The 13115-nt window shown below is 41.4% G+C and overlaps 1 protein-coding gene across 2 annotated transcripts in view; it reads left to right on the top strand.

Annotated features, from left to right (window-relative positions):
• Positions 1-13115, top strand: part of PHTF2 (putative homeodomain transcription factor 2) — a 1638259-nt gene that overhangs the window by 1193797 nt on the left and 431347 nt on the right. For both annotated transcript variants that reach the window (XM_044088321.1, XM_044088320.1), the window contains one exon: positions 12685-12816. In XM_044088321.1, the coding sequence (XP_043944256.1) occupies positions 12685-12816 (132 nt within the window). The remainder of the gene's footprint in view (positions 1-12684; positions 12817-13115) is intronic.

The raw sequence follows: 13115 nt of genomic DNA, 5'->3' as shown, positions 1-13115 counted from the left end.
CACGGATGCCCACGAATGGATGCTGCATCCAGACATCTTCAAAACCATAACAAAGAAATGGGGGCTACCAGAAATAGACCTGTTCGCATCCCCACACAACCACCAATTGAGGAAATTCTGCACAAGGACATACCACCCTCTTGCTTGGAAGGTGGACACCCTATCCTTCAGTTGGGAAAACCTGTCAGCATATGCATTCCCACCTCTTCCTTTGATGCACAAAGTGCTACTGAAGATCAAAGAAGATCACCCAAGGATCATCCTGATAGCTCCAGACTGGCCGAGGCAGCATTGGTACCCGCTACTGAGGAGTATGTCTCGGGCACACGCATGGCCTCTACCTCTAGTTCCTTTACTGCTAACGCAGAACAACTTCAAGATCCTGCATCCAAACTTGAAAACTCTGCAGCTAGCTGCTTGGAATATTACATAAAACAAAATAACCCAGATTTATCTCAGAGGGTTAAAGACATTATCCTGGAGGCTCGCAGACCCTCCACAAGGAAGACTTATTCAGCCAAATGGAAAAGATACCTCATTTGGAATGCAACAAAAGGAGAAAATGTATCATTAGCAAACATAGCTAACATCCTGGAATACTTAGCAGAACTTTTCCACAATGACCTGTCTTACTCCTCCATTAAGATTCATGCATCAGCAATTTCAGCAGAATACAACATGGATCCTCCAGTCTTCTCTCATCCTCTACTCAGGCAGTTTCTGAGAGGAATTAAAAATGTAAAACCTCCAAGGAAGCCACCTTTACCTAAATGGGACCTTAACTTTGTGCTGGAAAAGTTAACACTTCCCCCTTTCGAACCAGCAGCAACAGCAGAATTACAGTTCTTATCTTGGAAAACTGCTTTCCTGCTTGCAATCACTTCAGCAAGAAGGGTTTCTGAATTACAGGCATTAATGGCAGTACAGCCCTTCCTTATCTTCCATCAGGATAGAGTGTCCTTGAGAACTAACCCTACTTTTATGCCAAAGGTGGTCTCCAGGGTATCACTGAACCAAGCAATCCACCTACCAACATTCTTCCCCAACCCACAGAACAGGGGGGAAAGACTACTACATACCTTGGATGTGCACAGGCAATTGCGCTACTATCTGGACAGAACCAAGAACAATAGAAAAACTGACCAGCTTCTGGTAGCATATGCAACAGGAATGGAGGGAAAAGCAATTTCAAAACAGACAATCTCAAAATGGATAGGAAATTGCATTAGATTTTGTTACTCTTTTCATGGAAAGACAACTCCAGAAAACATCAGACCTCACTCCACAAGGGCTACAGCCACTACTACAGCTTTCTTACGAGGAGTGGCTACCAAAGACATTTTAGAAGCTGCTACTTGGAGCTCCGTGCATACATTTGCCAAGCATTATAATCTACCTTTATACTCCAGATCCCAAGCAGGTTTTGCAACTGCTGTTTTGCAAGGGATCCTAACTACACCATAATCATCTTAGTGCCTCCTCCCCCAGTTTGGCTATGGTATTCTACCCATATGTTAGGACTGCAGATGCATCCTTGAAGGACATAGTACAGTTTTGTACCTACCATAAATGTAGATGTCCGAGAGGTATGCATCTGCAGTCAGGATTACCCACTCTCCTTCCCCTCTGTGGTACTCCTAGGGTATTTGCCCATCTTGTAGCTAAGCCGCTGGGGGAATCTATTATGGTGTATTTGTTTGTATATATGTATATACATGTTTATATTGTTTGCTCTCTACTATTTGGAATCATTTGCATTTATCCAAATTTAGCCTTCCTAGAGGGCACCTGGCATCTGGGGCAAGAAACACTGAGGAAAATGGCGTCGGCTGATGCCTTTATACCCAATTGACAGCAGCTATGACGTCGGGTGAAGTGCGACATCAGCCGAGGCCTGACCCAGACTTTGGAATCCGGCCGACCGAAGGGCTGCCTGAGGCAGGACAACCCATATGTTAGGACTGCAGATGCATACCTCTCGGACATCTACATTTATGGTAGGTACAAAACTGTACTTTTCTTTTAAATGCATTGTTCCTTTAAATGTTTTATTCTTGTCACATGATTTTATCTCCTTATGTATTTAAGTGTATTTAAGTGAGTTTGATTTTTATTTGATCCATTTGCCTGAAGAAACCTTAGTAGGTGAAAGTATTGTATACTAGCTATACTAAATACAGTTTGAGAGAATAGTGGTGCCGATTTTTACATTTATTTTGTTTTTGAGTTTGTTTGAGATTCTGGCTTTATCTGAGTGATGGAACTTTTTGTTTTGCTGTTTTTATCTCTTATCAGTTCTCAGCTGTCTACTCTTCAAATAACACAGTTGGTGATAGGGTTTTGATTCCGGCTACTCTTTTCTGAGGACTTATTCGGGGTTCTGCGGGAGACCATGAAACCCTCTACCAGAAAATCATGTCTAATGGTAGAAATTTTTTGACTAGTGCATCTCTTGCCATCAGGATCTCCCCTCTCAGTGGGGTTTCCTTTGGATCTCTCTCATTTGTGTAATCTGCTCCATGCTGGGTTGGCATATTCTTATGTTAAAGCTCACATTTCAGCAATTTCTGCTCGTTTGCCCTTGAATCCTCCTTTGGCTTGGGTCACTCAATTTCTTAGTCATCCTTCATTTCAGGCCTCCACTGAAGCAAATTTCACCTTCTTGGGACCTCAGTTTTGTACTTGGAAAAAAATAACTTTGGCAGCTTTTGAACTTTCTAGTTCAGCTTCCCTGCAACATTGTACTTGTAAGAGCTTCTTCCTTCTACCAAGAGGGTGTCTGATCTTCAGGCTCTCTTGACTATTCCTCCTTTTTAGTTTTTCCAGAGACAGGGTGTCTCTTTGGACTAATCCTTTTATGCCCAAAATGGTTAATGAGTTGTCCCTTATGGAGTCTGTTCACCTTCCTTCCCTTTTTTCTTTCTCCACATTCTGCCTGTCAGAAGGTTCTTCGCACTGTGGATCTGCATAGACAGCGGAGGTATTATTTGGATAAAACAAAAACAAGTTCACAAACCTGAGCAACTTTGTTTCTTTTCATCAAAAGACTTTGGGTTTGGCTGTTTCCAAGCAAGCTATCTTAGCCTTAATTTCTAAGGCCATTTCATTTTTTTTATTATTTTCATGACAAATGTTATTCATCTGTAAAGGTATATTCTGCTAGGGTGATTGCCTCCACTGTTGCCTTTTTCAAGAGTTTGGACACAAATTCCGCCATTGAAAGCCACTACTTGGCCCTCTGTTCATACTTTCACTAAACATTCTAAACTGGATATTATTTCCAGGGCTAGGGCAGCTTTTGCCAGGGCTATTCTGCATGAGTTTGCAGAGGGCTTTTCTGTGCCCTTCTCCTCCCAGCCTCCTCCTTAGCTCTTGTACTCTCCTTTATGTAAACAATACTGCAGCAGTGATATGGAAGGACATAGTATAGTTGTGTCAGATCTTACAGTAGCAGTAGATGTCCTTCTCTTCACTGTTGCTGTATTCAGTCCCCCCCCCCTTTCCTAGCTCTTGCCCCTGTGCTTTCACTGCTGTCCTGGACAAGGGGCCTTTGCTTCCTTTTTCTTCTGTCTTTTTCCCTTCTGGATATACATGTTCTCTTTTGCCCCCAAGGGTATTCTTTTCCTCCTGGGGAAAATCAGTTCTACCTGTTTGCATCTGTATGTCACTGTGATAAAATGAGGGGCTGCCATGCCAGTTAGAATCTTTCTAATAACTCTGTCTCATTGTAAATATGAATATGATCCACAGGCTAGTGGGACAAATGTAAGAAAACTGTGTTATGTGCTGAACTTCAAAAAATGTGACCACAGTGCATCCTGCTGGAAGAAAGCTGATAAGTAAAGAATGTTACAACTGTGTGTGATCTCAAGCTCGGAGACAGGATGCCTGCAGCTGGAAATTATTTCTATTCTCAAGTGTCTTTTATTGCTGTGGGTTCCTGACAGGTGCAGATCAAAAAGAAATGTTAAATGTAAAGTCTCTGTTTGCCTGGGAGCTAAATCAGAGAAGTGACAAGAATGATGTAATTTGAGATGACTCAACAGTAATGTGTATTATCGATTTAAGGACCATCTCAGAAAGAAAGGATAGCATTTTGGGAGGGTGAGTGTGAATCTCACCAGGAGTCTGTTGTGGCATATGTCCTAAACCTCAGGACAAAACTCAGGGAGCTCCTGGGCTTGGACCAGGAGAACCTGGCCGAAGCCCAACAGCAGAAAATGGTTTGGTATGACAGGATTGCTCGAGATAGAGAGTATGCTGTAGGGCAGCAGGTAATGGTTCTCATTCCTGTCAAACACAACAAGCTGCAGGCAGCTTGGGAAGGGACCCTATAAGGCGGTAAGGAAGTTCAGTGATGTTAAGTACATGGTGGAACTGCTAGGCAGGAGGCAGGGGCACAGATTGTACCATGTTAACATGATGAAACCTTACCATGATAGGGAGGCCCTTGTGCTTGAGTATCTGCAGTGGATTGCAGGAGGAGTTTGAGGGAGATCTGGTGACTGATCTCCTCAGTGAGGCTCAGACTGATACCTCAGTGTAAGGGGTAGCAATGTCCCAGCAGCTATCTCCTACCCAGGTTTGAGAAATCCGAGCAGTGTTACAGGAATCTGAGGACATGTTCACTGGGAAACCAGGGTGCACCCACCTGGTGCAGCACCAGGTGGATACAGGACCCCAAAGGCCTATTAGGCAGGTCCCTTATAGGGTGCCTGATAGAGTCAGACTCTGAGGAAGTAGATACAGGAAAAGTTGGAACTAGGGGTAATTGAAGAGTCCAACAGTCCCTGGGCTTCCCCAGTTGTGCTGGTGCCAAAAAAGGATGGCAGCACCAGATTCTGTGTGGACTACAGGAAATTAAATAGTCACACAGAGTCAGATGCTTACCCCATGCCTAGGACAAATGAAGCCCTAGAGCAGCTGGGTGAGGCTAAGTATCTTATCACTATTGATCTTACCAAGGGTTACTGGCAGGTGCCCTTGACTCCCAGTGCTAGAGAGAGGTCAGCCTTAGCGACTCCATTTAGCTTGTATCAGTTCACAAAGATGCCATTTGGGATGGAAAATGCCCCAGCAACTTCCCAGAGGCTGGTAGATCATACTCTAGCAGGAGGGTTTGCCCTTGCTTACCTAGCTGATCTTGCCATCTACAGCCATTCCTGGCAAGAGCACCTTCAGCATCTCAGGGAGGTGCCGGGCAGACTCCAGAGGGTAGGGTTTACCATTAAGCCCAGCAAGGGTCAGGTGGTATGGCAGAGGTCTCCTATCTGGGACATAGAGTTGGGAGTGTTAAGATCTGGCCAGAACCAGCCAAAGTGGAAGCCATTCAGGCATGGCTTGCACCTGTTACCAAAAAGCAGTTGAGGCCATTTTTAGGGACAGCAGGGTACTAGGTTCGTCCCCAGTTATAGTACCATAGATCTGACAAGGAAAAACAGGCCAGATAAGGTAGTGTGGACCACAACATGTGAGCAGGCATTCCAGAAGCTTGAAGAAGCTTTGGGAGGACCCCCTGTGTTAGCTAGTCCAGATTACAGCAACAAATTTGTTGTGCAGGTGGATGCTTTAAACCATGGGGTGGGGGCTGTATTTAGTCAGATTTCTTCAGAGGGAGAAGAGCACCCAGTGGTTTATCTCAGGTGTAAGCTCCAACCCAGGGAGGAATACTGTGCAGCTGCAGAAAAGGAATATCTAGCCATAGTGTGGGCACTGCAGAAACTTCAGCCTTATCTGTATGGAAGGAAATTAACTGTAGTTACAAATCACAATCCCCTAACATGGTTACATCTAGCCAGCCAGCAAAATGCCAAGTTACTAAGGTGGAGCCTAGGATTGCAAGAATATGATATGTCAGTGCAGCACCGCATTGGGATTATAGGTTCATAGGTAGGTACTAGGCTATTGGCCCTAGGGCCTATATAAGCTTAGCCAAAAGGTACCCTGGCTTTCGCCACCCATGAAAATTATTTTCCTGTGCCACTGTCGAGCAGAGCCACAGAAGTGATCTCTGGGGTGAATTTCCTATGACCCATCCAATCAAGATTTTTTTTGAAGAGTGCTAATGAGGAGTTTTGTTTGATATAGATAGGTAGTTTGTTCCAGAGTATGGAAAGTCTCTGGGACAGGAATCTATCCCTCCAGCATGTTCTGGTTATTGTAGTGACAAAGTTTAGGTCCCTAGAGCATGTAGCTCAGAGGGATTGGGATTTCTTTAAGTGGAGCATGTCCAAAAGCTCTGGGTTTGACATAGCTTTATGTGTGAGGCAGAGATTGCCTCTGAGTAGGCGATATGTGACTGAGTAAAGCTGCAGTTTTTTGAGGCGGTCTGCGTAGGCCATCTGTTTGAGGCCGGTAATCCTCTTTGTGAGGTATTTCTGCGGCCTTTCCAGTTGTTGTAGATGTCTTGTGAGGTACATACCAAAAGGGGCATTGTACTCTATAATGGGTCTAATGAGTGACAAGTAGAGGGTAACAATGACCTCTTTTTTCCTGGCTGAGAAACCTTTTGTGATGAGGTGTGCCATGTAGAAGGATTTCCTGACTACTGTGGCGATATGATTATCAAAGGAGAGACTACTGTCTACCTGTGTCCCAAGGTCTCACACTTTCGGTGTTAAGTAGACTACCACCTATGTGGTAGTTCATGGGTACAGAGTTTTTACCAAAAGGGATGACAATGCACTTTTTGGTATTGAGCTTGAGGCCATGGCTTTGACACCAGGCATCTGTCTCAGCGAGGCCCTTTTGTAGGATGTCCACATCTTTTGGAGTTTTCATTATGGCTCCTAGTTTGCAGTCATATGTAAACTTTGTTAGCCAAAGACCTTCTGTGTTAGCCTGTACTTCAGAGAAGTAGATAACAAACAGGAGAGGACCCAGGACTGAACCCTGTGGTACTCCACTTGTAACTGGTCTGAAGTTGGATTTGGAGTCTGCTACTTTCACAGTGTGGGTTCTGTCTGAGCCAGTTGGCAACCCATCTTGTGAAATAGGGATTTATGCCTAGTTTAGTGAGTTTAGCTATAATTCCAGAGTGGGAGATGGTGTTGAAAGCCTTGGCGAGATCTAGATAGGCTGTGTGAATCACTTTACCCTCATCTACGGCTTTGGTGACCGCTTCAAAGAAGTCTATCAGGTTTAGGAGACATGATCTGCCTTTTACAAACCCGAACTGGGTGGGGTCCTGAGTTTGGAGATTACCAATGTCATTGTTTATAAGTTCCATGATGATATGTTCCATAGCCTTGCAGATCAGGCTCGTCAGGCTAATGGGGCGGTAGTTTCTGGAGTCCGCGGTGGCTCTCCCTTTGTGGAGTGGGATAACCGTCACTGTTTGCCATTCAATGGGGCACATAGCCTGAGGTGAGGCTGTCATTGAACATGGTACTTAGGTGGGGTGCCAGTTCGTTCTGTAGTTCATGTAGAACACAGCCTGGGATGTTGTCAGGTCCCATGCAGATGGGCTCTCAAGACAGAGAATGGTGTAAGGTATACCCAGGTAGAAATGTGATAAACTGAGGGGCTGCCAGCCCAGCTAGATAGAATTTTGTCAATAATTCTATGTTACTGTAAATGTTAATATGATCTACAGCCATGTTAGACAAATGTAAGAAAACTGTGTTATGTGCTGAACTTCAAAAAAGTGACCACAGTGCACCCTGCTGGAAGAAAGCTGGTATGTAAAGAATTTTACAACTGTGTGTGATCTCAAGCTCGGAGAAGAGATGTTTGCAGCTGGAAATTCTTTCTATTGACCTAAGACAGAGAAAATTACTGGGTTTCACATGTAAAGTGTATTTTATTGCTGTGGCTTCCTGGCAGGTGCAGATCAAAAAGAAATCTTAAATTTTAAGTCTCTGTTAGCCTGGGAACTAAATCAGAGAAGTGACAAGAATGATGTAATCTGAGATGACTCAGCTTTAATGTGTATTATTAATTTAAAGACTTTCTCAGAAAGAAAGGATAGCATTTTGTATTTTGTTCTGAAGCTGACAGCTCACCAGCAATTGCTTTGCTCTGTAAGTAGGATCTTAGTATTTCTCTTGGAGATAGATAGAAATAGCAAGGTTAGTCTAGCTGTTTTCTAGATTTATGTCAGACTGTCCTACAATGTTTTAAAGTATTTCCTGTGATTTGTTAACTCTCTAGTGTCACTGTGTTGAATCCATAAGTATTGTATTGTTTTTATTATTTATTATTAAATATTTTTAAACCTTTTAACTGTGGATGTTTTATTTAGAGATAATTTAAGCTTTTAGAGGACTTGCATGTATTTGGTGATACTGCGCAAAGCCCCTCCAGTAGCCTTTCTGTTTGTCACACTTACTAATTGGATAATAAAAACATTGCATAGTGGAATTCCACACCCTTTGTTAAGGCCCTTTAGAGTCGATGATGAGTAGTTGGTGGCAGTGATTACTACTGTATAGCCTGGGCAGAAGGGGGCATAGCTAGTGAACCTATGCCAGCCTTCCCCAGGAATGTCTGTGTGTTTGTATATAAGTCATATCTCAAAGTGTGTGTGTGTGTGTGTGTGTCAGCCACTTGGGCAAGGGCACAAAGCACTGGTTGGACAGAGAGGGTACTGGAGGTTTTAGCTTGACTACTCGGCTGAGATCTGAACCCTGTAGCTGTGCCAGTGGGGAGGCTTATTGGGGATCTGGAGAGAAAGGGAGAAACCAGCCCCAGACTGACTGTGATCTCTGTGTGCTCTTAAGGGAAGTTGTACTTTACTGTGTGTGTGTACTTGTTATCCTCCCAATGTGGGCGCCCCTCACTGGTGCTAATGGTGAGGTTTGAGGCTCTTTGATTACTGGATGGGCATCATTGTCACCTTTATGTCCTATACCTAAGTTCTAAGTGTTTGAATCTGTATGTCACCTTTATGCCCTACACCTTCTGAGGAGCATATGTGTGACCTATGGCACCTGTAAGATCTAAAGGCTTTGGTATAGTGGCTAGATGTTGGGCTATCCTTGGCAGGAGATCTCTTGTGTAAAGAATACTGCAACAGTGAAGAAAAAGACGTAGTGTTATGGGAAGATCTTACACAGCTGTACTTTCTGGTGAATAGCATATCATTGTATCTGTAAATATGTTTTGTTAATTTCTTATGTGATCCTGCTCACCTGGGCTCTGGCTGCAAATGATCCACTGATATAGTGCACTACCTCTATAAACAAATATAAATAAGTTTATGTAACTGTGAGAACAGCAGATCTTCAAGACAGGAAATGGCCTTCTACCACCCTTATCTAAAGATGTTAAAATTCCATGCTTCAATCCTGGCATTTTCAGTTTCTCCTGCAATTTTGGAGAGCTATTTTACAGTTCTCTGCAATTTGTGGAAAATGTACCCTTCTCTTGCCACCAGTTCATAAGAGAATTTAATATATTTTATTTGCAATGTCGTTGGTAGGCATAGTAGACTGTGAGAAGTTTCTTGCTAAAAAGAACTGAAGATGCTTCATGTTAATTCCAGCATAAGAATTGTGTGCATTTGAGTTTAGTGTTGGGTTAGCAGTGGTGGTGAAAACTTTACAGATTGATATGAATGATAACTGAACCCTTACCTTAAGATTTATTGTGCAGCTGACTTCCTTCAGGATTTGTTATAGTGAGTAACTTGCACAAGTGTAGGTTCTTATCACTTTCCACTGTTCAGTAGCTGATTCATCTGTAACCATGATGCCTAAAGTCTAGAAATATTATGCAAGAACACAACAAGAACAGCAGCAAAAACGAGAGACAGCAAATCCAAGTAAATAAAAGAGGCAGGAAAGCTTTTTTGTTAATTGTTCTGCATTGTTATTCACGGCCTCTGTTTATGTATGGTCTGCATGTTAGCTTTCTTAATCCATAATTTTAACAGTATAGCATACATACATACAAATGTTTCAAGCATGGGCATTAATGCCCTTCTAGCTTGCCATTATACCAAAACACTTGTCCCCATAATAAATGTCCAGGCTGTTCTTAAAAATATCTAAACTAGTACTTCCTTTAATGTAATTTGGTAGTCTGTTCCAAGCATCAGCTACTTTGTCAGAGAACCAGTTAGTACATTTCTTATTCCTATAGAATCTTCTACATAGGTTATCTGATGATTCTATAGTACCTTTTGATAACCCCAAACATTCCCAGAGATAGTTGTCCCTAAATGCCCTATATACCTGAATAAGATCTCCTCTTAAATATCTGTAAGAGATACTGTATAAGTTCAGATATTTTAGTCTTTCATAATTAGATTTTCACATCCATGGATGCCCTTGGTATATTTCCGCTGTACTCTTTCCAGTTTATTCATGCTTGTTTTCCTATAGGGTTTCTATATTGTTATTCCATACTCAAGTTTGGGTCTAATGTAACTAACAAATAATGACTTCATTATGTTTGATTTCCTAGACTTTATAAATCTTTTTATACAACCTATAGCTCTATAACTATCATTAGCCAGTTGGTTGATATGCTTAGAAAAACTCATAGCTGAATCTACCCATATACCCAGGTCCTTAAATGAGTCTACAGTTTCAATCACTGTGTGCTGTATTAAATATTCACCTTTCAGTTTGTCTCCCAAAGTCTCATATGCTTAGTTTTTTATGTTTTTATCAACATATTATTCTCCTGTGCCCAAATGATCAATTTACTCAAATTATTTTGCAGATATGGCTTATCTGTAACACTTGCAATCAGTTTACCCAATTTCAGGTTGTCAGCATGTAGACTGTAGAACACCTCAGATGACAAAGGAAGGTCTGAAAGATACAATCTAAACAAGTAAGGGCCTAGGACAGAGCCCTGTAGGACACCTTGACTGTAACCAAGGATTTCACCTGTCCAGTTGGTGTGTGTGATACTTGCCATGTCCTATTTGTAAGCCATTCAGCTATCCATCTTATCAACAGTACATCAATAACTAGTTGTACTAATTTATTGATCAGTTTTCTGTATGACCCTGTCAAAGGCTGAAGTTAAATCTATATAAATCACATCACAATTTTTCATTCATAGCTGCTGTTATATTGTTATAGAACATCATGTTACAGGTGGTAATAGATCTATTTTCAACATATGCATGCTGATATATGGTTTCAAGTCCCAACCTATCCAGTTTTGACAATAACTTATCCAGTATTACCTTCTCCATTATTTTCCACAACATTAAAGTAGACCTAAGGGTCTGTATGATTCTGGGTTTGTCCTACTCCCCTTTCCCTTAGACAGGTTTAATAAGTGCATGTCTCCAGTCTTAAGGAATCTCCCCATATTTATATGACTTAGTGAGTAATAGAATCAATGGTAGTGTAAGTTCTTGCTGAAGTGTCTCAGGTCATTACTTATTCCGTCTCCCCCCTGCGCTTTGTTTGGATCCAGTTTGCACAGTTCTTTTTCAGTATAATCTAATTTGATTCCAGTATCTGGGGTTAACTGGATGACCACTAGGACAACTTACCACCCCTTTTCTGGAGCCAAACTGTTTTGCATAAGATTTTGTAAATATATCTATAATCTGTTGTGTCTGAGAATAAATTTAAGAGTTTGCGCACAGTTTATCAATTTGTGTATCTTTACTCCTTCCACATCTTATGTATCTATAAAAAGGTTTCCTATTATGCTCAATATCTTTATATAAATTTTCTTCAAAATTTTCTTGATCTTGTCTAACACTATGCTTAATCTGTTTGTCCAGCTTGTTTATTTCAGTTTTCAAAGTTGTAGTTTGACCTCTCTTCCATTTCTTATATTTTTTTGTCTCTCACCTTAATCAGGTATCTTGCTCTTATGGAAGTATACCCCCCTGATGTTGCGTGCCTAGATCTTGATGTTAAACATTTTTTTGACTTTTTGCACTCAAACAGTTTCTGTGCTTAACTGTATACATTTTAGCTTATGTAGTAGTGAACATAGAACTGAGAGTTAGAAAATGAAACATTTTAAGTTATTTCAAAAATGGTGAATGTGTGAAGACAGATTTTAAAAAAATCAAGAACGAGCAACTTTGTTTTGTTTCAGAAAATGCTTATTTTAATAGTACTGTGGTGAGCTGATTGAGGAAAGAGGGTCTGTGTTTGGCTACTGAAAAATATCCACGAGCTGCTAAATATCAAGTGTAAAACATTGAAATGTAACATTATCGAATGCATGTAACTTTGAAAAATCATTCATTGAATGGCCATAGTTGGCCAACAAGCAGGAAGCAACACAATGCATAAGGTAAGTGAAGGAAACCTTTTAAATATTCCCTTTTCCCCACTAGTGCAAACTCAGAGTTGGTATATGTAGTTGGGGAGTGCGGGGGGGGGGCACAGCCTCTCACCTTGGTTGGCTGCGCTCGTGATGTTGACCAGCTATGGCCATTCAATGAATGATTTTTCGAAGTTATACGCATTCGGTAATGTTATGTTTCGTATTCAGTATTTAGGTGTTTGCAAATGTTTCTTTTCGGTAGCCGAACATATACCTGAGGAAAGAAAATACATTGTCCACTGAGCTAAAGTAGTGATTTTGATTAGACTGTATGAATTGCTTGCGCTTCATTTCTGTCTAGTGTACATTTTACATATGTAGCTCATTTCTGTTATCCTGAATGTAATCATCCTGTTGTGTGCATCCTGTACTTGTATACGTTAATCTTTACACTAAGTGAGCAGAAGCTAACAGAATCATTTATTACTACAGAGATTGCTGTTTGCTAAACTTTTTGGCCATCTAACTTCAGCAAGACGTGCTCGCAAGTCAGAAGTGCCTCATTTCCGTTTAAAGAAAGTGCAGAATATTAAAATGTGGCTGTCTCTTCGATCCTATCTCAAGGTAAACAAACAATTGTTTTTATCCTTGCCTTTCATTTTTACTTGCGCCTTCAGCATACTTCTCAACTGTCCAGATTTTCGCAGAATGTCCAGATTTCTGCCTCATATTTTTTAGTCTGTTCCTCATAAAGATACACATACACTTATACACCCATACACACATTTGCCAGATCTGAGATTAGAACCCCTGTCTTGCTAGCGATTTGTACAACAGTGTTACGCAGTTATCACACACACTACAGTGATAAAACTTGTGGTTTTCTGACAAATCATTAAGAATTGAAGTCACTAAATAATGAC

The sequence above is a fragment of the Protopterus annectens genome, chromosome 11.part0 (assembly GCF_019279795.1).
Source record: "Protopterus annectens isolate FY-2018-M chromosome 11.part0, PAN1.0, whole genome shotgun sequence".
Classification (NCBI taxonomy): Eukaryota; Metazoa; Chordata; order Ceratodontiformes; family Protopteridae; genus Protopterus; species Protopterus annectens.
The sequence above is the reverse complement of the archived record's forward strand: the minus strand, read 5'-3'. Positions and strand labels throughout refer to the sequence as shown.